Here is a 21,614-nt window from a genome sequence, read left to right on the forward strand (position 1 = left end):
GCTGGAGGAAGCATGCAGCTGAAGTAGAGAGAGGAGCCTGTATTAGTCCTGGTGACTGTCACAGGTAGAGTGCATTTGGTATCACTCCACCTGTGACAGGAGCCAGGCGCTATACAGGAAGCATCGGTAGTAAAGCAGAATAGCAAATTTGGGAGCAATATAACTAAAATATTATATGAGATGATTAAAGAAAAACAGCTATACACACAAAACTCAAAGAAACACACAAAAAGCCAAGAAAAATGTCCCTTTAAAGCCCACTGATCCTAAAAAGATGGATAAATGATGACACATGTCTTGGTAACCGATACTCCACAAACTACAAATAACCTTCTTGTTCCGAAACATTAACTACTAAAAGGATCAGACACTATTATTTCATTCCTACGGGGCCTCTAGTACTTTTACAAATGCCATTGCATCTTCTCAGTTGAACCATGTCACAACCCCCCTGTTCCCATTTCGGGCACCCTGTGGCTACCCAGTTACAAATGATCAATAGGCATTGGAAGAGGCTGTGATGGCTGGTTCTAAATACAGAGGACATCTTAATTCAATAAAATGAATCACACATCCATCTGGAAACAGGAATTATTCCCTGCAAAGTCTACAACAACAAAACACACAATTCCAAGTATTTCATTTTTTTTATATTTTTATTTAAATAAAATGATAAATTAACAGGCAGAAAAAAAAAAAAAAAAAAACTTGCACGTGAACTTTAAGTGGAGCTGGGAAGAGGATTGTTGGAAAGGAGGGCAAGCAGAATGTGAAGAGGAGCTGCTGGGTCATTGAAGGGGGAATAGAGCCGAATAAAGTTTGTCCAATAGCAGGGAGAAGAGAAGGAAGAACAGCAAGGACTGGGCATGAGATAACTCAGACAGAGCTGGCATGACTTAGACTTCTCATCACTCCTCTGCTGGAATGTATCTTTCCAGCAGGCTCTGGGGCTGACATCAACCTTTAACAGATGGATCAAGTCCCATACATGGTTATTAAAAGGAGGCAGTTTACAGGACATGTTCTGTTCTGTGTGCCAGCAGAGAAGCATAAAAATCAATCAGATGGACTACTGGTTTTCCAATCTCAATAAATATGTTAAACTGTAATGGGCTCCTGAACTGCTATACTGCATGACTTTACTTTATAAAATTGCTTTTATATGGATTGACCAGCATAACTTAAAAAACCTCTCTCCTCTAAACAATTTATTTTTCTGATCTCTAGAGTTTGATGCCCTTCCATAGCTTTGTTTTGGTAGTGCTTGTTTGTGAGGCTTGCTTATCTTATCCTCTTCTATCAGACACCTAAAAGAATTTGATGTCTGTATCTGTTCAGCTTAAGGGTAAACCTGTGCAGTTCTAAAAGCCTGGAAAACTGTCTCTGTTGGGTAAGAATGCAGAAAAAGGGCATGACATTGGAAAGTTTAGTAAAGTCACCTGCTTGAAGAGACCCTGTCGTCAGACTATTTCATTCAACAATATTCCCCTAGGATTATGTATGCATTTAACGTATTTTAGGCATGTTATATACCTGTAAAAGCCTTCATTTTGTGGGCATCCAAAAGCCCTGAGACTGCTGCTGGGTGTCGCCATCCTGGATGTGATGTCAGCAGCCCCCAAGCTGTCACTCGCCTGACACTGTATAGCAGGGGTCTTCAAACTATGGCTCTCCAGTTGTTCAGGAAACACAACTCCAATCATGCTTTGTCAGGTCTGTGAGTGCCAGTTTTACAATGCCTCATTGGATATGTAGTTCTGCAACAGTTGTAGTTTGAAGATCCCTGCTGTATAGTATTCCTCTTCCTTTCTTGCTGTAGGGAGGGAAGGAGGAGTTAAAGTAGAGTTCCACCTAAAAGGGGAAGCTACAGGATTTGTAGCTGCTGACTTAATTTTTTTCTGAAAGAGCCTGGAGCTCCTCTTTAAGCCAACTCATAGAACAGTGGTCTCCCTACTGCGGCTCTTTGCTTGTCTTTATCTGGCCCTTAGGGCACTATTCTTTCCAATGATACAAGGCACTATTTCCCCTACAATGAGGCTCCATTCCTTCCACTGACGCAAACAATGGCACATCATTTCTTCCACTACCACTGACAACAACAATGGGGCATAATTTCACCCACTAACATCAATCATGTTGTACAATCCCCCCCCCCCCACACACACACACTGATGCCAACAACCAGGCACTATTCCTCTTATTGATGCCAAAAATGGGACACTATTCCTCCAGTTAAGCAGCAATGATAGGGCACTATTCCTTCATTTAATATCTATGATGGGGTACAATTTCTCCTTCTACTGACTACTGCTATGTCATTTTCTTACTCCCAAGCCTGAGGCTTTATTGCTCTTACTGATGCAGGGGCATTTTCTACTCCCACTGGCCACAGCCACCCCCCCCCCCCCCTAACATCTGAAGGACAGTAAACTGGCCATTTGTCTAGAAAGTTTGGAAACCCCTGACAGTGTAATTAGACACTCCAAGAAGAGGAGAAAGCTATGACGTGCAAGGAAGGGCTGTGCTAGGGAATGGACTAGTCAATTTTTCAAGTAAGTTCAAGAGAACATTGCTAGTGGATAAAATAAATACAGAACAGGAAAACACTGCATTTAAGCTTTTAAAATACTTGATTTTTCTATGCTGTTACTGCATTATTTTAAGTTAATGGTCTCTTTAACTTAGAGATTCTTGTCACAGAAGCAAACAAAATTGCCGTGATGTTTTAGGGACATGTAAGTCCCCCTTATCAAGGTCACAGACATGAATAGGGAGTACCATAGGGTGCTGTTTGCCTTAGGAATCATGTTTATGGTGCTGCTTAAGCCCCCTAAAACCTGCAACCTCAGGATACTTAGGCATGCCTATACAAATAAGAAGTTTTAGAAATGAAGTGATTAAAAGGGGGCTCTGATGGAGTTTAGAGGGTGCTTACTATAAAAGGAGTTTAAAGGTATAACCTGGAAACTCATAATGCCACCTAGCTACCAGAAAGCTTTGTTTAAAGCTTTTGTACAGCACAGGTTAGGTTCATAAGGAGCGAGCCAGGGTTGTAACACAAAAGCCAGATAATTGGTATTTTCAGAAAGTCAGTAATTGCAGCCTCCGCATTTCTCTCAACACTGGGTTTATTTTTTCCAATTAATGATTGCATGGTAAAGTTTCCAGTTTTTTTGTTTTTTTTTTTGACTGGATTGATAGAATATTAAATCAGGAAATATTCAATTTACTGTTTAACCAGAACAAATTGTACAAAATGGTCTCATATTGTTTTTGATGTGTATTGTGCACAAATCCTATTTTCCTGTGTAGGTGTTTTGGTAAACAATGATTTTCTTTTGCCTAGTAATTTTTCAAAAAGGACATCAGACCCAAAATGATACAGTACATGTATTGGGCATTAACACATTAAACAACTGAAAACTAGAACTGTGACACAGCTGAGGTGAAGGAGATATCTGCCAAGAGTTTGTGCACACCTGACCATCATACCTACAGTATACGAGCTTGTGGACACCCCCATTTCAAAATATGGAATCCTCTCCCCCTCCCACACACTTTGTGGCTATAACAACCTTCACCCTTGAAGGTTTCCACATGATTTTGTACCTATTAAGCCTAAAGCACATTTGTGAGGTCAGGTACTGATGGTGGATGAAAAGACCGGTTTCAAATCAAAATTCCAGTTCATCCCAAAGGTGTTCAAAAGGTCTGTGTAAATAGACAAGATCATTTAGCACCCAAGGCAAACTTTTTAGTAGGGAGGAGGTCAGGGTTATGTGAAGACCACATTAATTCCTCCACGGTACTTGTTCCTGCCGGCTATTTTATTAGGTAGAAGGAAGAATATGATCTCAACATGGGGTGTTCCTGTTGCTGGTATAATTGACTGCATTCATGGAAACGAGTCAAGCCAGCACCTGAGAAGCAATTATGGTGCATGGAGTCAAATCTCACAGAGTGACACATGGAATGTTTAGCACGTAATTATAGAGCTGCCTTTGTCCACAGGAGTACAGTCATACTGGAACAGAAAATGGCCTTCCCCAAAGTGTTGTCACAAGGCTGGAAGTGCACGGTTGTCTAAAATGTTTTGTATGCTGTAATATTATCAGTACCCTTCACTGGAAGCACCAGAACTTAAATTATAACGAAAGGCAAAGTGTTTTCATTAGTTTTGGACAGAGTGGAGAGGCATTAGAAGCTCTGTTGGTTTTTATAGCGGTCTGCACCCCATTAGGGAGATTCAGTCTCTCTATTTGTCCGGTTTACCATTATCATTGAAAGTAAAAGAAAATCCCACATTTTGGGTTGTCCCCAGAAAAGTAACAGAGGGGAAACCTGCCAATGGGGACACTAGTTCTGATGGCATGGGGGTCCCCAAGGGATTTCTTTAATTTGCAGGATATCCTTTCACTTACTGTTTTGGCTATGGGCCACAAAGTGAAGGGACATCTCCCCAATTGGGCACAGATGGCAAAAAATAAACCAACAGGGGTTATAACCCTCCCTTTACCCTATCCAAAATGCAAAAAAAGGTTTTGCCTATAGTTCAACTTTAATATTTTGGAGAGTTGTCTACATAGTTTTGATCATATAGTGGTAGGTGGTATGGTCAGGGGCCCTCAAACATTTTGGCTATATAGTATATTTAAGTATGTAGGCATAAAAACTCAAAAAGAAGATGCAATGTGTCCAAGTAAGGTTCACTTTTGGAAGGCTACTGTAATCATTTATATCTAATACAATAGGACTTTGAATAGGAAAAAAAAAAAAGATAATTTTACCCTAAAAGACAATAATTATTTGGTATTCTCTCTAAAAAACAAAACAAAAATGCAGTACAGAAAAAGTGGAGTTTTTGCTGATTGCATTTAACCGAATACTGGGTTTACAGAAAGCCGGCCGAAACAGGTGTGCTTTTTAGGGACAACACCCCCACTTTTTCTGTTCTTCAGTTTTTGATAACTGTGCATCCACTATATACAATGTGCACAAAATTACATTCACACCAGGCCCTGAAAACATGAACATGCAGATATGCAGGGAATGTCTCTATTCAAATATGTTTTATCATGTCTCTAATGTGGGACATTCCCCTTTAAGCCATGTCACATATCAGGAGACTGACACGTGTGAATCTGGTTTCATTAGCGGGAGAGGCAGACGACATCTGTAAGCGTTTATTTGAAAACAGACACACGCTACGTCCCTAAGGAACAGGTGTCTTCAGAAAACATTAGAATTCATAGAACCATACCCTTCATATAACCCCTGCAGTTTAAGTCTTGAGAGCTCTGAAGGGCACAAAGATAGCAGCAACTACTCCTTTAAATGACTTGACTTCTCGTCATAGAGCAGCATGGGAGTGACTCAGACCACTGAGGATAGTACAGCAAGACGAGAGCCAGAGGCAGGAGTGAACAGATCCTTCAAGGGTAACCTTACAGGTAACAAAAAGACGAATTATGTTTAAAAACCCTCCCAGTTCCCGCTGCACTTAGTTGTTCCTAACCTACGCTCCCACCAGACTCTATAATGTGTGTCTCTATAATTAATTCTTACAACACCGCCCTGGTGGCTGTGTAGCATCATATTGCAGGCAATGTTGAGCGGTGATTCACCACGTGACCAATAAGAATCTCTTTTAAGCCTTCTTTCCAGTGGGATCTGGTTTCAGGAGGAAAGAAGAGATTTTCATTGGTCAATGCTGTCATGTGGCTGCCTTGACCAATGACCACCACACAGCCACCGCCACCGGAGATGTGTAGTGAAGATTAGCTGGATTGGGACCAGCTAAGTGCAGTGGGGACCAGGGGGGTAAGTTCACCTTTTGGTTTTTTATGAAGGACCTGTCTTCTATGTATAACAGGCAGTCATTTTGTGGGGTGAATCAATAGTCCAATAGTATCAATTTACTTGGAGTTAACATTGGCAAGGCATGGAACATAGACAAGGAGGCCATTTTCAGAGCTGAAAGAAAACCAGAGGCAATAGGTTTGTTCATACTGCATTTCTCTGACATATTGCAGATGCTTGGTAGTTTTGACCGCTGACAGTTTCTCTGCAAATACCATGCCTAACAATGTGTACTAAAAGAAAAGTTCAGGATTTTTCTTTTTAAGAATCATACTTCCCTAGGTTGATGCAGCATTGCTCCGATGCTGCATCTGTCCCCTGCTGGCTCTAAAGCCCCGTACACACGCAATGATTATCGGCCGACCGTCTGTCTGAGTTGTGTTTTGTTGGTTGGAATTGCCTAGACTGCACACGAATTTTCTCGCCCAACAAAATTCTACTTCAGAAGTGATGTCATGTGTTGGTTTGCTTTCTTTGTGTTCTTTCTTCACTGAGCATGCCCAGACTTGCTCATTCGATTTTTCCCTGTCGAAATCTGTACTGACTGCACGAAAATCGGCCGTGTTTTGACAGTGGACAAAAATTTTGTAGCCTGCACACCAGATTTTTTTCGGCCGAAAAGTCGAAGTTGGTTGTCGGAAGCATCGTACTAACAAGCCGAAAATCGGCAGATAGGTCGTTGGACGAAAATTCCCTGCCGATTTTCGATGCGTGTGTACGAGGCTTTAGGCTGAGAACCGAGCAATCTAACACCATTGATCACTCAGTTCTCAGAGCTCTGAGAGCAGAGAGCTAGCGACTGTCAGTCACTGCTGTCTGCTCCCCCCCCCCCACGCTCACTGGAGCGCTGGGCTGTGGAGGTGGCAGGTGCAGCTGGCTCAGGCTCTCAGCGGCTTGCTTAGAGGCTGAGCCAGGTTCAGGTCCAGGGTTGTGGGTACATCCCAACCATATTGTCGTGATCTTTTCGCAGCTTGGACTGGCTCTGTGACTTCAGCCTGCTGTTTGCTGAAATGGGTCACAGGAGTGCAGAATGAACTGCACTCCTGTGATCCACAGGTGAAGTACAGCCAAACGAGCTTTGGCTGTACTTCTCTAACTTGAATAACTTATTTGTGCTCCTAAAGATTTAAGTTTTCTATGGAGTTAAGTCTTGTATGGCTTCTCCAGCCCAAGAAGCAAAGTGATGGATGATGTGTCGCATCCACTCCAGTGTGGAGAAAGGTTTACTAAAAAAAAAATAAGTGACAAAAGGCAGCCATTTTCATAGGTGGAACTATAATAGCTTTCCTTATATCGATACTTTCTAGTGAACTGAGAATTTACAAATTGTGTCACAAATCTAGCTAGCTGTGACCAGTAACTCTTGCCGCACTAAGGCCCCACACATGTACACAACCATATACAGTTCCTTGCTGCCAGCAAGACCCTGCATAAAAAATGCTCTGTACTGTATTTCAGCTCATACATACTACACTCGTTTGTCCACATGAGTTGAGATGTGTACTATCTAAAGTCATTCCGTGCATGCGCCATAAAAACTTTTGTGAAATTTACATCTTGTTCTGAATTAGTCAGTCATTCACATAGTGGTAGAGCGGGACTTCAGACTTTTGTCATTCTGCACCTACAACACCACGGCTGACTAAACATTAGGGTTGATTTACTAAAACTGGAGAGTAAAAAAATCTGGTGCTGCTTTGCATGGTAGCCAATCAGCTTCTAACTTGTTCAATTGAGCTTTCACAAAAAAAACTGGAAGCTGCACCAGGTTTAGCATTTTACAGTTTTAGCAAATCAACCCCATTGTTTACATCTTGGCCCTGAATTCACTAGGCAGCCGTGGCAGCACATATGATCCTCCTATTCTGTATGCATGTAAACATTTGCACATACTTTACATGCATACAGCATAACATACAGTAAAAACCCAGACTGTGGATGCAGAATCTTCTTATTTTGATTTACACAGCTAAAAGTCACAGACGAAAATGGAGTTGTGTGCATGGGCCAATAGCGTACGATACTGATGTGTTCAAACCTGTATCAACTACAGATCTAATCACAAGCAAATATGGTCTATGTGCATGATCCCTAAATGTAGTTTTCTGCACCTGTTTTTGACCTCACTTTAGTCCTCATCTCAGTCCTAATCATGAAGAGATCCAAATGTTTTACATGGCTGTGCAAACTAATACACAATTATACAGTTAAAGTGTTACTAAACCCACAATAGTAAAATCAGTCTGTATATGAAGTAAGCATGCCTGTCATTCTCACTGTGGAACCTAAGGGGTTAATCATTGTGTGAAAGGCTGTTTGATCTGGTCTTCTCTGATCCTTCCCTTCTTTCACAGTCCCCATTCCATTTCCTGATAGAACAGAGCCTTGGAGGCACCCTGCACATGCTCAGTTTGGTGTGTATTGCTAGTGAGTTTTTTTGTTTTCTGGGAGGGTGCAAGTGATCAGCACAGGGCCAATCAGTGCTGTCCAGATAGAGGGTCAGGGGTCCTGCAGCCTCATAGGACAGTTAGAGGAGAATTAAAACTCCTCCTACAAGCTTTGACCAGACACTGATAGAAGTCATAAGACTGCTATATACTGCTGATGTGAAAAGGTATTTAGCAGTTTATATTTACTAAAAATAATTGCATTTCCATATACTGTGGGAGACCAGATATAGTAAATGCAGGGTAATGGGTTTAGTAACACTTTAATATAGTGGCAATAATTTATCACTGTAATGGGTGGTGCCACAATATCAGATTTCCCCAAAATATAAAGCGGCAAATAAAATCTGCAACTACAACTTCAGGTAAAACCTGGAGGTTCTGGTAGGTGCTTTGTTTTGCTACATACAGGGGTCATAGTAAGATTGAGGTTTTCCATGTAAAAGAAATCTGTCATGAAAGAAATATGTGGGTGGCCACCAATGACCTCTCTTTCTGAAAATGCTAGTTGCTTGGCTGTAATGCTGATGCCATTGTGACTCACGATCCCAGAAAAAGGACAGAGATAAGGAATTCCAACACTTAAGGCATTCATGTACCACATGCTTGTTCCTGGTTTGTGGTTCCAAAAAAAAAAATGAAGGAAGGCAAATGGAAGGTGAAGGAGGCTGGCACCAGCCAGCCCTATATTTCTCCTATGACAGATGATCCTTATTTTAAATAAAGTATTCTCTTTAATAATAAACTAAGCATTCTTTCAGCCCTCAAAATGGCAGGCCTCTGGGAGCTGGAAGCAGATACAAGTAAACATTACAATACATAACAGTTCATATCTCTTCCTATCAAACAAAAAGCTGTGCAACTTACAGTACTGAGATCATTTTTTGAAACACAACTTCTATTTAAACCTTGCAGAGCTCATAGAAAACAAATGTCTGTTGCCATTGAGGAAAGTGCAAGGTAAGCATTATTACAGAAGACAGTGTGTTCTCCCTGTTGCGGGAAACCCTAAAGTGGAAATGTATGTGCTGTGTCCTCCATCGAGGTCACAGGAGTACATCTTGCACCCCTTTTTATTAACAGGTTGGGGACCCTGAGGCATAAAACATGGCTTTAATCTGTCTCCTCCCATCCAGGATGGCACTGCAGGAGCCAAGGTCATCCTTGCCAAGGTTCCTCTCTTTCCAGCAGAGGGAGCCACCAGACAGTTCACAAAGGCCTTCTTAGCTAACCCATTCCACCAAACAGGGTGGTGAGGATGTGCAATATATTGCGGTCAGTTCCTTACAAGGTGCCGGGGAGCCCAGATGGCTGCAGTCCTTGCTCCACCCAAAGTGCAGATGAAGACGTGTTCCGCTGCATGCGCCGGTGGATACGTCTAAGCCTTAGCAGGTACAGCATAATAGACAGCAGGACCACCATGAAACACACCAGGAACAGGTAGTGGTTGTACACAAAAGATGCTCCACGCCAGTGTGGATGATTGCCACGGAACTGGTCTTGTTGAATGTCCCTGTAGGTGAGAAATAAGATAAAAAATATATGACAAAGACTGCAGTGAATATATAGATAGTATACATAGGCTTACATGAAGGAATCCCTATGTAAAGATTAGCTTTAGATGTGGAATTCACTCTGTTTATTTACTATTGACATACCACTGTCTGTATTTGTTGATTAAAAGATTCTAAGTGTTTTTGAAGTTTAATATTGGTTTTTTTTTTAACATGTCCAGCACACCTAAATTGCATATTTCTTTATAGATTTGTTACGGGTTATCCAAACAAACGTTTGTCTTCAGTCCACTAAAAATTGATATTTTATTTACAAGTGAAGCATGGTGGGGCTGAATGAGCCCCCTAGATTCTTCTATATAAAAAACACAATTGTGAGAGTGTTGCTACTATAAATCTTGCTCGTGTACATCTGGAAGTTTTAGGTGTTAAATCTCAAAAAATAGAAAAATATGGGACTTTATTGATGCTATTTAACTCCATCAAAGTCCCAACTTTTTCTATTCTTTAAAAGTTCTTTACAGGGATGTGGTGCTGAGGTTACATAGAGTACCATACCATCTATTTAAAGTTTTAGGTGTTCCCGTCCGCCTTTGTCCACCCAAGTTACATAGTTACATAGTAGGTGAGGTTGAATAAAGACAATAGTCCATCCAGTTCAACCTGTGTAGGTGTGTGCGGCTGTAATCATCTCACATACCCCTGAATGTTCTGATCCTTGAGATGCACGTCTAAGGCTCCTTTCACACTATCCGTCCGTCGGACGGATTCAGTTTTTCTCAGCGGGGGGATCGAGCCGCCGATCCCTCGCTGAGCAGGAGGATGACAGCTGTGTCTCCACTCTGTGTGCGGAGACACAGCTGTCAGTTCCCCATGCATCTCTATGGGGGAAATCGGATGGGAACGGACCGTTGGTCCGTTCTCATCCGATCCGATCCGCTGGACAGATGGAAAATAGGGTTTCCATCCGTCCAGATTTGACGGATCGGATCGGGTGTCAGCGGACATGTCTCCGCTGACATCCGATGCCCCATAGGAATGCATGGGGGTACCGTTCAGATCCGCCAAAAAAAACGGACAGGCGGATCTGAACGGTCCTCCTGTGTGAAAGGGGCCTTAGAGTCTTTTGAAAGCAACCATGCTTCCCGCAGAAACCACCTCTTGTGGTAGAGAATTCCACAATCTTGTAGCCCTAACAGTAAAGAACCCCCCACCTTGCCTGAGGTTAAAACGCTTCTCCTCTAATTGCATTGTATGCCCTCGAGTCCTCATGCAATCCCTTCGACTGAATAGCTTTTTTTCTATGCCGAGATCACCTTTGAGATATTTATAAATTGCTATCATGTCCCCTCTCAGGCGTCTCTTCTCCAGGGAGAATAAATCCAGCGATTGCAGAAACTCTTCATAATTAAGGTCCTCCAATCCCCTAATCAGTTTAATTGCCCTTCTCTGGACTCTCTCCAGCTCCAACACATCCCTCCTGAGGACTGGCGACCAGAACTAGACAGAATACTCCAGATGTGGTCGGATCAGAGTTTTATAAAGTGGAAGGATTATAGTCTTATCTCTGGAATACATCCCTTTCTTTATGCATGCTAATATTTTCTGCTGGCTTTGGCAGCTGCCGCTTGACATTGCATGCTATTACCTAGTCTATCATCTACCAAGACTCCCAGATCTTTCTCCATTTTTGATTCCTGCTGCATTCATATATCCATAATTTAAAATAAAGAATTCAAAAGGGAGTGTTGGTTCCCCCTCCCAATGGCCACAGCAGGTGTGCAGAGCCAGGAAATCAAATGAAGAAAATATCTTCAACCAAGTCCAAAAAAAGATATAATAAACTTTCTAAGGCAGACCTAAGCAATCCCTGGCTATCTGGATCCTGGACATCCGGCCCTGGATATCTCAAGTTACTGAGGAAGCTGACCAGCTCAGAGAGGCATGCTTACAGTTGTCCTTGTGGGGAGCTGCAGGAACTGGAAGGAGAAAGCCTCAGGAGCTTATCGGTATGTTGGTGGGAGAGCGCTGTCTGAGAGACATCCCGATGCTCTCCTGCTACTCTACTACCTGGCCAAGTTCTTCCTGAATTAGCGCCTGCACATTGCAAACCCCAGGAGCCGTGTATGTGTTCTTCACTCCAGGTCAGGATCTGAGACCATCCCCACTGTACTGATCTCAGGATCTCTCCTTCCAGTCAAAGTGTTTTTCAGAGAACATTTGACAAGCAGTGAGTAGGTGTTAGATCACCTCCTCACTGCCTGATTTAACTCTATATTTCTGCACTACCACACTGCAATTGCATGCATTGCATTTGTTTGCAGCACAGTGGGACTGAGCTCAATGGGAGAGTAAGACAAGTGGTGCCGCAGTCCAAGGCAAAAATGCAGAGGCTGCGGCATGTGAACAGCCCTGTCCGGCTGTAGTTTTAGTTTGGGTGGGCAGCCATCCATTTTTACCACCCCCTAACTGCCCATCTGAACGAGACCAATTTCTTGGGCAGTTGTACCTATGATTCCTAGTGCCAGGTGTTTGTTTTCTATATGTTTACTTTACTTACAGACCTTCCCAGGTCCAAAATTAATATGAAGCAGATTAGGTTCAGCCCTCCACAACGGTCCCAGCTTCTCATGTGACCCCTGGGGAAAATTAATTGCCCACACCTGCTCTAGCAGTTTTATCTCTCCTGCATCTACCAAAAAGTGAAAGTGCTTGTAAAATAATAGTCTTTACAACAGCAGGAAGACAAGACATCTATCCTCCTTGGACACTGGACAAAAATTGAAGCATGCTGGTAGTAGGAGGGGTTATTCTGTCTGCCATTGTCCCTCAATGGACAATAAATAAAACATTTCAGAATTGGATTGAGAGTGAAAGAGTTAAAACTTCAGCTGTGCTGTTTTTTTCCCCTGTATGTTTCCCAATTGGGGAGGTTTTCCCTTACTTTCTGTCCCTGTGACAACTGTACAAAAAAAGGAGGGGTGTGAACATCACTAGAAAAGGGAAGGCAGAGACAGCAATAAAGCCATACGCACAGGCTCTAAAACTCTACTAGCACTGTGTAAATTGATGGCGCTATACAAGTACCTGAAATAAAACAAATACTAAAGATATTTTTTTATTGTGTCCCTGGTAAAGAGATTTCCCATCATGTCCTGTCCTGGAGGTAGTAACCATCTTTATTGCTACACAACTTTTTATTTTTTTATTTTATACCTCAGTGGTAAAAATCGCGTTCTATACAAGATGGCTCCCAGCGTCCACTGCACCTCTTTGTCATACACTTGCAACACAGTCTTCAGGCTGCTGTAATTACCAGGAAATGAGAAACCATTGTGGAAGACTTCATACATCCAGGCTGACTTGAAGCACTGGTACCTGTATACAAAACAGGACAAGGGTTTTTGGAAGAAGTTCCAGCATTAAATCTAAAAATAATCACACATTTAAATCAATGCACAGAAATCAATGTGACATTCCTAATGACCAAACCCTTCAAGTGTGTGTCCGACATGATCACTAATTGGGAGGACCGTGTTTAGCAAAAAAGTAGGATATTAGTGAGCTGACAAGTCTCTGCTGCGCTGAAACCCCTAGCAGCATTGCCAGCTCTGCCCAGTTCTCCCCTGCTAGACTACAAAATACTCCCCCTATATGTTATGGAGAGGCGATTCAGTTCTGTAGAACTGAATCATAGAGAATCTGTGGGATGCTGTGAAGAGAAAGTTGAGAGACGCAAGACCCAACACTCTGGATGAGCTCAAAGCCGCTATCGAAGCATCCTGGGCCTCCATAACACCTCAGCAGTGCCACAGGCTGATTGCCTCCATGCCACGCCGCATTGAAGCAGTCATTTCTGAAAAAGGATTCCCAACCAAGTATTGAGTGCATAACTGAACATAATTATTTGAAGGTTGACTTTTTTTGTATTAAAAACACTTTTTTTATTGGTCGGATGAAATATGCTAATTTTTTGAGATAGGAATTTTGGTTTTTCATGAGCTGTATGCCAAAATCATCAATATTAAAACAATAAAAGGCTTGCACTACTTCAGTTGTGTGTAATGAATCTAAAATATATGAAAGTCTAATGTTTATCAGTACATTACAGAAAATAATTAACTTTATCACAATAAATGGATTTTTGTAAAATCTTACCGTAAAATCCTTTTCTCTTAGCTCATTGACAGACGTAGTCCTCGGTGATACAGCACCTTCGGGTTATGTTGCCTCCACAGGAGTAGGACTAGACAGGAAATGAAAAATGCTCTGGCCACACCCCAGGGGCAGTCCCCGAGGGTATATCCTCTCTCTCTCTGCCACAGCAAATCAGTTATGTCACAAAAGCAGTGCTTAGAGAATTTAACCCAACCCAACTCAAAAACAGAGGGGCGGGTACTACGTCTGTCAATGAGCTAAGAGAAAAGGATTTCACGGTAAGATTTTACAAAAATCAATTTTTCTCTATCGCTCATTGACAGACGTAGTCCTCGGTGATACAGCACCTTCGGGAAGTCCCAGAGCAGTATCACAAATGAGGGGTGGGAAAATGGAAATCAAATCCAAATCTAGAAGGGCCAACCGGTGCCAACTAGAAGTTTACAATGCTCATCCTTAATGATGAGACTCAACAAAAAAATTTTCAAACAGAAAAAAACCCTCGAGGTAGACCACCGGTCTCCTCAAATTGCGGCCTGCAAAACCTTGCAGCCAAATGAGGCATCCGCCGATGCCATCACATCAATTTTATAAAATTTTGTAAAGGTATGTACCGACGACCAGGTGGCCGCTTTACATACCTGGACCACTGACGCCTGATGGCGATAGGCCCAGGAAGTACTGAGCGCTCGAGTGAAGTGCGCCCTAACAGGGAACGGAGGATTCCGACCCTTAATAGAATAAGCCTGTACCACCGTCTGACTGATCCATGTAGATATGGTCGCGGCAGACACAGGCAACCCCCTTCAAGGGCTATCCGTGATCACAAAAAGTGAGTCCGTCTTACGAAAACCACTTTAGGAAGGAAGGATGGATTCGGAAGAAGAACCACCTTATCCCTATGAACCACCAGATCTGGGGAACGACAGGATAATGCAGCCAGTTCTGACACCCTGCGTACAGAAGTAATGGCCACCAAGAAGGCCACCTTCTGGGATAATGTAAGCAAGGGAATCTCCCTAATATCTTCAAAGAGAAGTTTCTGAAGAACCGACCACACTAAATTAAGATACCAGGCGGTAAGGGTGCGCACACTGGCGGAGCCAGATGTTGCACCCCCTGGATGAAATTCCGCACCAAGGAATGATTAGCCAAAGGTTTCTTGAAAGAAGATTGCTAACGCCAAAAACCTGACCCTTGATCGTGCTCAAGGATAGTTTCTGCTCAACCCCTTGTTGCAGACAGACCAAAATTCGGGTCACCGAATAGGTCTGTGGGGGAAATCCAATAGATTCACACCATGCAATATAAGACTTCCATGTGCTGGAAGTCGCTTTCCTTGCTTTAACTGGAGGTAGGAATAACTGAAGCTGACACTCCCTTGTCCTTCAGTACCTGGGTCTCAATGGCCAGGCCATTAAGCCAGCGACTGTAAAGCAAGATGGAAGATCGGTCCCTGAGACTGCAAATCCTCCCTGAGAGGAAGTCTCCAAGGAGCGTCCGCGACTAGCCTCGCCAAGTCGGCGTACCAGGCTCGACGAGGTCAATCCGGAATTTCCAGAATAACTGGAATTCCCTCCACCTCTATCCTGCGAAGAAGTTCCCGCAGCAACTTGAGAGGATGGAAGGCATGCCGTAGCTGATACTGCCCCCACGGGGCGATCAGCGTTTCTGCTGCGTCCGCTAGAGGATTGTGGCGCGAGCTACAAACCTCTGCACCTTCCTGTTAGGCCAAGGTGCCAACAGATCCACATCCGGGATTTCCCAATGAAGGGACAGCTAGGGAAAAACCTCTGGATGAAGAGGCCATATGCGATTGGATCCGAATCGGGCTGCTCTAGAGCTGCTCGATCCAGTAAATCAGACAAAATCTGATCGCTCTCAGTTCCGATACCCTTATTGGTAATCTGGATACTAATCGGAAGAAATGACTTTCCCTGGTTGAGCATCGGAGACTTCCTGGTCCGCTCGCTCAACCGGATCCGATTGTCCAGGGAATCGGAATTCTGATTCCATTAAAAAAGAATCTCCTTCAGGAGAATTTGGGTATGAGACTGGGTATACGGTACTGCCTCTAAGAAGGCCACCATCAGTCCCAGCCAATTGACATACAGGAACATCCGAATCGTTGACTGAACCTTCTGGAGTTTCCCAGCAAGGAGAAACTCTCTTGCCCAGGATGTATCCAACCTTAGGCCCAGATAGTTCAGTCTCCTGGTGGGAACCAGGGATGATCTTTGGGAAAGCGAAAAAAAACGCTGATGTCCTGCGATGATGGGGATATAAAGATAGGCATCCTATATGTCTATGGACGCCAGGAAATCTCTTTGATGCAGGGAGGCCACCACTGTACGGATGGACTCTTTTTCTTCCCAAGTCCAGATTTGGACGCACCTTGCCCTCTTTCCTGGGCATTGTGAATAGGTTCGAATAGAACCCCTGAAACCGTTCAATGTTAGAAGGGAAGAATCGCACCGGTGGAAGTGATCTAAACTCGATCCTGTGTCCTCCAGAAACCGGTGAAGACATCCCCCCCCCCCCCACCCCAGAGATGGGTAGGGGCGCATCAGGCTATATTCTTCAGGCTTGGCTGAGCCGGACTCTTTGTTTACCCGACCAGCGCTCTTTGAAACCCCTCTAAAGGGGCTTTGGAGGGTTTCGCCTTATCGCCCGCCCTCGCGGAACGAACAACTCTATATGAGCAGAGAAGGAAGGTCCTCGTTAGTTACGAGGTCTTTTTATCCTAACAGTCTGTGGCAAGACAGCAGGTGGTACCATCTATCCTATAAAGAGGAATTCCTCAAACGGATAGCACCTAGCCATGCGTTTGGAAATAACAGGGGTTCGTTTCTAAACGACCCCATTTGGGTAAAGGAAAATCCTTCGCCCTTTTGGTAGGCTAACAAGTACCAAAAAAGGAATCTCAGTTTCAGCTACCTCTGCCGGTGTAACCTCAAGACTAAAGGTTTCCAGGACGGACACAACTAGTGCATCCACCACTCTTGTGCTATGGCGGAGGCAGAAACGTGCTCCTCACTGCCGAGGAGATATTACCTGAGACAACAGCCCCCTAAGAGGGACCTGCAACTGCATTGACCAGTTCCGAATCCGTATCTGAAGTATCTGATAAACAATAGGGGTAGGCGGGGGTCGCTTCTTGATCCCCGTCCCTGACAGGCCACCTCCACCCGGGATACCAAAGACTCCAAAACTGCCGATAATGCATTAAAAACAAGTGGGGTACTGAAGGGTCCTGCGGCCACCTTGAGGGGATCAGGTGGGGATACCTATGCGACAGGGTCAATGATTATACAAGACACTTGCCAGCGACAAAAAATGACAAAGTAAAAAAAAACTTTTTTTTTTTTTTTTTTGTGTCCCCCAGTCGCAACAGCGCCCCTCAGTGTTACCTGCCTTTTTGGACCCCACAGAGAGAGAGACAGACCCCAAGGCTCATCCCTGATGCACAGAAGTTTTCATCAGCTTGCTCAGTGCTTGTCTTGTTACAGACAGGAAGTCTTTGGCCCTATTTCCTGGGTAAAAGAGGCGGCTCCGCCCCTTAACACGCCTGCCGGCTCCTCCCCCTGGCTCCATGAGGTGTTTGAGTCACCTCAAACATGGCCGCCCCCATGCTGGAGACACGAGGCTACACCAAAATGGCGGCCTCGTGCGATCTACATGTCTGCAGAAGGATCTCGGCCTCACAACCCTTCACCCTCATGGTGGTCAGCGTGGTCAGAGGTAACGGACCCTAGCGGGCCGTATGCGGTCCGTGGCCGTCGGGAGGCATCTGCTTAGCTGGAGGAATGATCTGGAATGCAGTATACATGTATAGACATCGCCCTGTGGCTACTGACAGGTAGGATACCTTAGACTATCACAGTAAAGTTCTAGTACTGCCACTGACTACAATCATTTACACATTTTTACAATTAGATTGTCAGCTCCCAAACCAAGCCTCCTGGCTTCTTGTACACAAAAATCACACTCAATTAGGGGGATCTGTGACATGTTGTAGGATAGAGGGGAACCCATCCTTACCATTACAGAGAGGGGCCCGCGTTCACCACAAGACCCGTCAGGGGGAAAGGGGGAACATACTACTTACCATACCGGAACCAGGCGGGCGCCAACTCCTGACAGTACCCCTCTCCACCGAGGTAGGAGGGCTGTCGACCAATACGGGCGCCGTGACTCATGGTCTTTGGCGTTTCAGCGAGACGTTTAACTCGCAGGGTCAGTCCCCGTCCAGTGGGACTATGTCGCGGCCGACCCAGCGCGGAGCTATGGCCTGCACGCGCTCGTAGGCTGAACTGGGGTGACCACTGGATCTCAACATCCCGCCCGTCGCCCAGTTCAGCTTTCTTGCTTGAAGATCTCACAGGAACACTGGAGAAAAAAAGCTGTCTTAAAAAATTATTTTCTAAGAAAAAAATCCTGCCAGGACCGAAGATCCCAGCAAGGTATCTAGGTCCTTACTCCTGACTAGACAGAAAAAAACTGATTTGCTGTGGCAGAGAGAGAGAGGATATACCCTCGGGGACTGCCCCTGGGGTGTGGCCAGAGCATTTTTCATTTCCTGTCTAGTCCTACTCCTGTGGAGGCAACATAACCCGAAGGTGCTGTATCACTGAGGACTACGTCTGTCAATGAGCGATAGAGAAATGCTAATTTTTTGAGAGGGACCTGTATAGAGCAGGGATCTCCAAATTACGGCCCTCCAGCTGTTGTGGAACTACAAATCCCATGAGGCATTGTAAAACTCTGACATTCATAAACATGACTAGGCATGATGGGTTTTGTAGTTCCTGACAACTGGAGGGCCATAGTTTGCAGACCCCTGGTATAGAGTATTGGAGGCATTCTGCACATGCTCAGTTTGGTGTGAGTTGCTAGATTTTATTTTTTTCTTTGGGAGGGTGCCTGTGATCAGTACAGGACCAATCCGCACTGTCCAGAAAGAGGATCAGAGGTCACGCGGCCTCGAAGGACAGTCAGAGGAGAATGAAAACTCCTCCTACAGGCTTTAAGCAGTGCTTGACCAGGCACTGATAGAAGTCGCAAGACTGCCATATACTGCAGATGAAAAAAAAATATTTAGCAGTTGAAATTTACAAAAATAATTAGATTTTCACATTCTGTGTACTGTGGGAGACCAGATATAGTGAATGCAGGGTGCTGGCTTTAGTAACACTTTAGGTACAGACAGGTGGGTAAAAAATAAATGTTTTCACATAAAGTGAAATATGCTATAACTGAGTCTGTTAGGCACAGATGTAGGCCATATGTCCTGAAAAACATCAACAAAGTTTCTAAGTTCTACATTCATCTCCTCTCCCCATGCCACTATCATCAGTAATTGCTGGCCGTAATGACAGCTAGGGATTGCTTTGCTTTACATAACAGGAGCAGCAGTCAAAATACAGCTGCTCCTGTGCAAAATGACACTTGCAGATAATTTTTTGGTTGCCCAAAGTTGGGCTTTAAAGAACACACACAAGACAAAAAAATAAATAAAAATGTATTTCTATTTAAGCCTTAATAACCCTTATGCTGGCCATACATGGACTGAATTTCATCTTGTTCCTTAAAACCCAACCAAAATTTGAGCTGTGGGTCGCCCTTTGGACATCCTCCTGCTTGATATCCTGCACAGCGGAAATCTGTTGGCCGCACAAGCGGCTGCATACAATCAGGTGCAGTCACTGTTTGGATATTATTATCTTACAGGATTTATAGTTTGCACAGCGCTTTTACAAAATGGAGGGAGACAGTACAATTCCAAACAACTGACTACAAGAGTGACCAGAGGCCCTGTTTATTAGAGCTTACAGAACAAAAGTCGGCAGGAGAGATTCATCCATCGGCGGTATTTAGCATGGATAGGGAAATAGAGTGATTTCTCTCATTCAGCTGCTGGGCTAAATGAGAGAAAACTCAGAGTGTATGGCCAGCATAATATAACCCTAAACAGCTGTAATTCCTCCCCTTAGCTTGTTTTTCTTCTAAATATTTTTTCATTCCTATTCTCTTCCATTCCATTACAGTGCAGAGTTCAGGGGTGCGCTGTGTGCAGAGTTTGGGGATGCGCTTCAGTCTTCTTCAACAGCTGCTTACCCCTACATCCCCCATCCACAGCTCACTTTCAACCCTTTTTAGCTGTGACCTCTGCATGCAACCTATACACCCTCCCCCCCACTGCTCCTATCCAGTAGGGGTGTAGGCACCCACACTGTGCCTCGGGCACCTGCATCTCCCTTGTCCCCATCCTGCACTCAATGGGAGCTGCTCAGGAGATAAGATCTATGGGAGCCACTGGGAGAAGAGCTGTCACTTGACAAACATAGAAGCCAGACTTCTGTGTTTACAAGTGATAGTGGTGATCAGGGAGCAGAGGGCCTGAGCCAGAGGTGGTGGAACTGGGTTCTATCAGTTCCAGCTGAAAAAAAGCCCTGTCTACAAGTAAACAGGCCCAAAATAGAAATGTAAAAATTGCTCTGGTCCAAAAGGGGTAGAAAGGTATGAGAGCTGGAGTTATACATAGAAGGAGTAAAGTTCTGCTATTGTTTTTTTATTATAGGACTTTTCATACTCACTTAAGTCGGTGCATGTCAGCATGTGAGGCATACAGACCACGGTCAAATCTCTCCTTTAAAACAGACCACTTAGTGGCACAATAATCCTAAGAGCAAACAGAGAAGTTGTTAGAAATAGGAATTATTAACCCTCATGGGTTTGTAAATGGCAGATGACATGGTGTTTACCTGTGCTGCCTTCAGAAAGCGCGCAGAGTGGTAGTCCCCACCCATACGCAGCACATCTTCAGTGCAGTAATAGAACTCTGAGAAGCCATAGAACTCACTGTTGTGGTATGGCAGAGGTGGCTGGTAGATGCCATTTAAAGTAGTCTGTGTTTCATTGGATAAGTTCATAAGAGGCTGGATGATCCGGCGGCAGAGGTGAAAGTCACCTGTTCCACGTACATACATGGTTTGTCCCCCCTGCTGTATTTTATCAGGGATGTCCAAAGGAAGGCATGGGTCCAAGTATGGCATGTCTGGAGATTGGCCCAACTTTTTTCCTAGAAGTCTGAAAGGAGAAAGAACTGTCACTGACCCCAACATTTATTGAACCGCCAATTCTTGTGCTGACAACTTGACTACAGCGGCGGTCCCTGGGTTACAAACAAGATAGGGTCTGTAGGTTTGTTCTCAAGTTGAATCTGCTTGTAGGTCGGAACAGGTACATCTTTTAAAATCCAGCCAAAAAAAAAATAATTTTACATTTTTTTTGGATAGCATAGGGAAGGGGTAACACCCCTGTAATGTTTGTTTTGCTGTCTCTACCCCTGTTCTGAAGATTTAACCTCACTTTCTGTCCTTATGACAATTGGATTTTGAACATTTTGGGTTGTTGCGGAAACAAGGATTGGTGATAAGGCTTCAGTGGAGACACCTTTTTCCCAAGAGAACTCTTACAGGAGTGAATTTCCCTTCCTAGGGGTAGATTTCCTCTCACTTCCTGTTGTCTCTCTTCGTTTGTAAGCAGAAGTCGTTTGTAAGTCGGATGTTTGTAACCTGGGGACTGACTGTACAGGTTTTTATATTACAGGGCACTATAGTTAAACTTAGAACTG

The 21,614-nt window shown here is 44.0% G+C and overlaps 1 protein-coding gene across 2 annotated transcripts in view; it reads right to left on the bottom strand.

Moving 5' to 3' along the window:
- Positions 1–9,047: 9,047 nt before the first annotated feature.
- The window catches only part of ENTPD4 (ectonucleoside triphosphate diphosphohydrolase 4), an 86,605-nt gene continuing 74,038 nt past the window's right edge, over positions 9,048–21,614 (bottom strand). For both annotated transcript variants that reach the window (XM_082253161.1, XM_082253160.1), the window contains exons 10-13: positions 20,743–21,067; positions 20,575–20,660; positions 13,037–13,198; positions 9,048–9,819 (exon numbers count right to left, since the gene is read on the bottom strand). In XM_082253161.1, the coding sequence (XP_082109287.1) occupies positions 9,591–9,819; positions 13,037–13,198; positions 20,575–20,660; positions 20,743–21,067 (802 nt within the window). In that variant the 3' untranslated portion in view covers positions 9,048–9,590. The remainder of the gene's footprint in view (positions 9,820–13,036; positions 13,199–20,574; positions 20,661–20,742; positions 21,068–21,614) is intronic.

The sequence above is a fragment of the Pelophylax lessonae genome (genome assembly GCF_965119305.1).
Source record: "Pelophylax lessonae genome assembly, chromosome: 4".
NCBI lineage: Eukaryota > Metazoa > Chordata > Amphibia > Anura > Ranidae > Pelophylax > Pelophylax lessonae.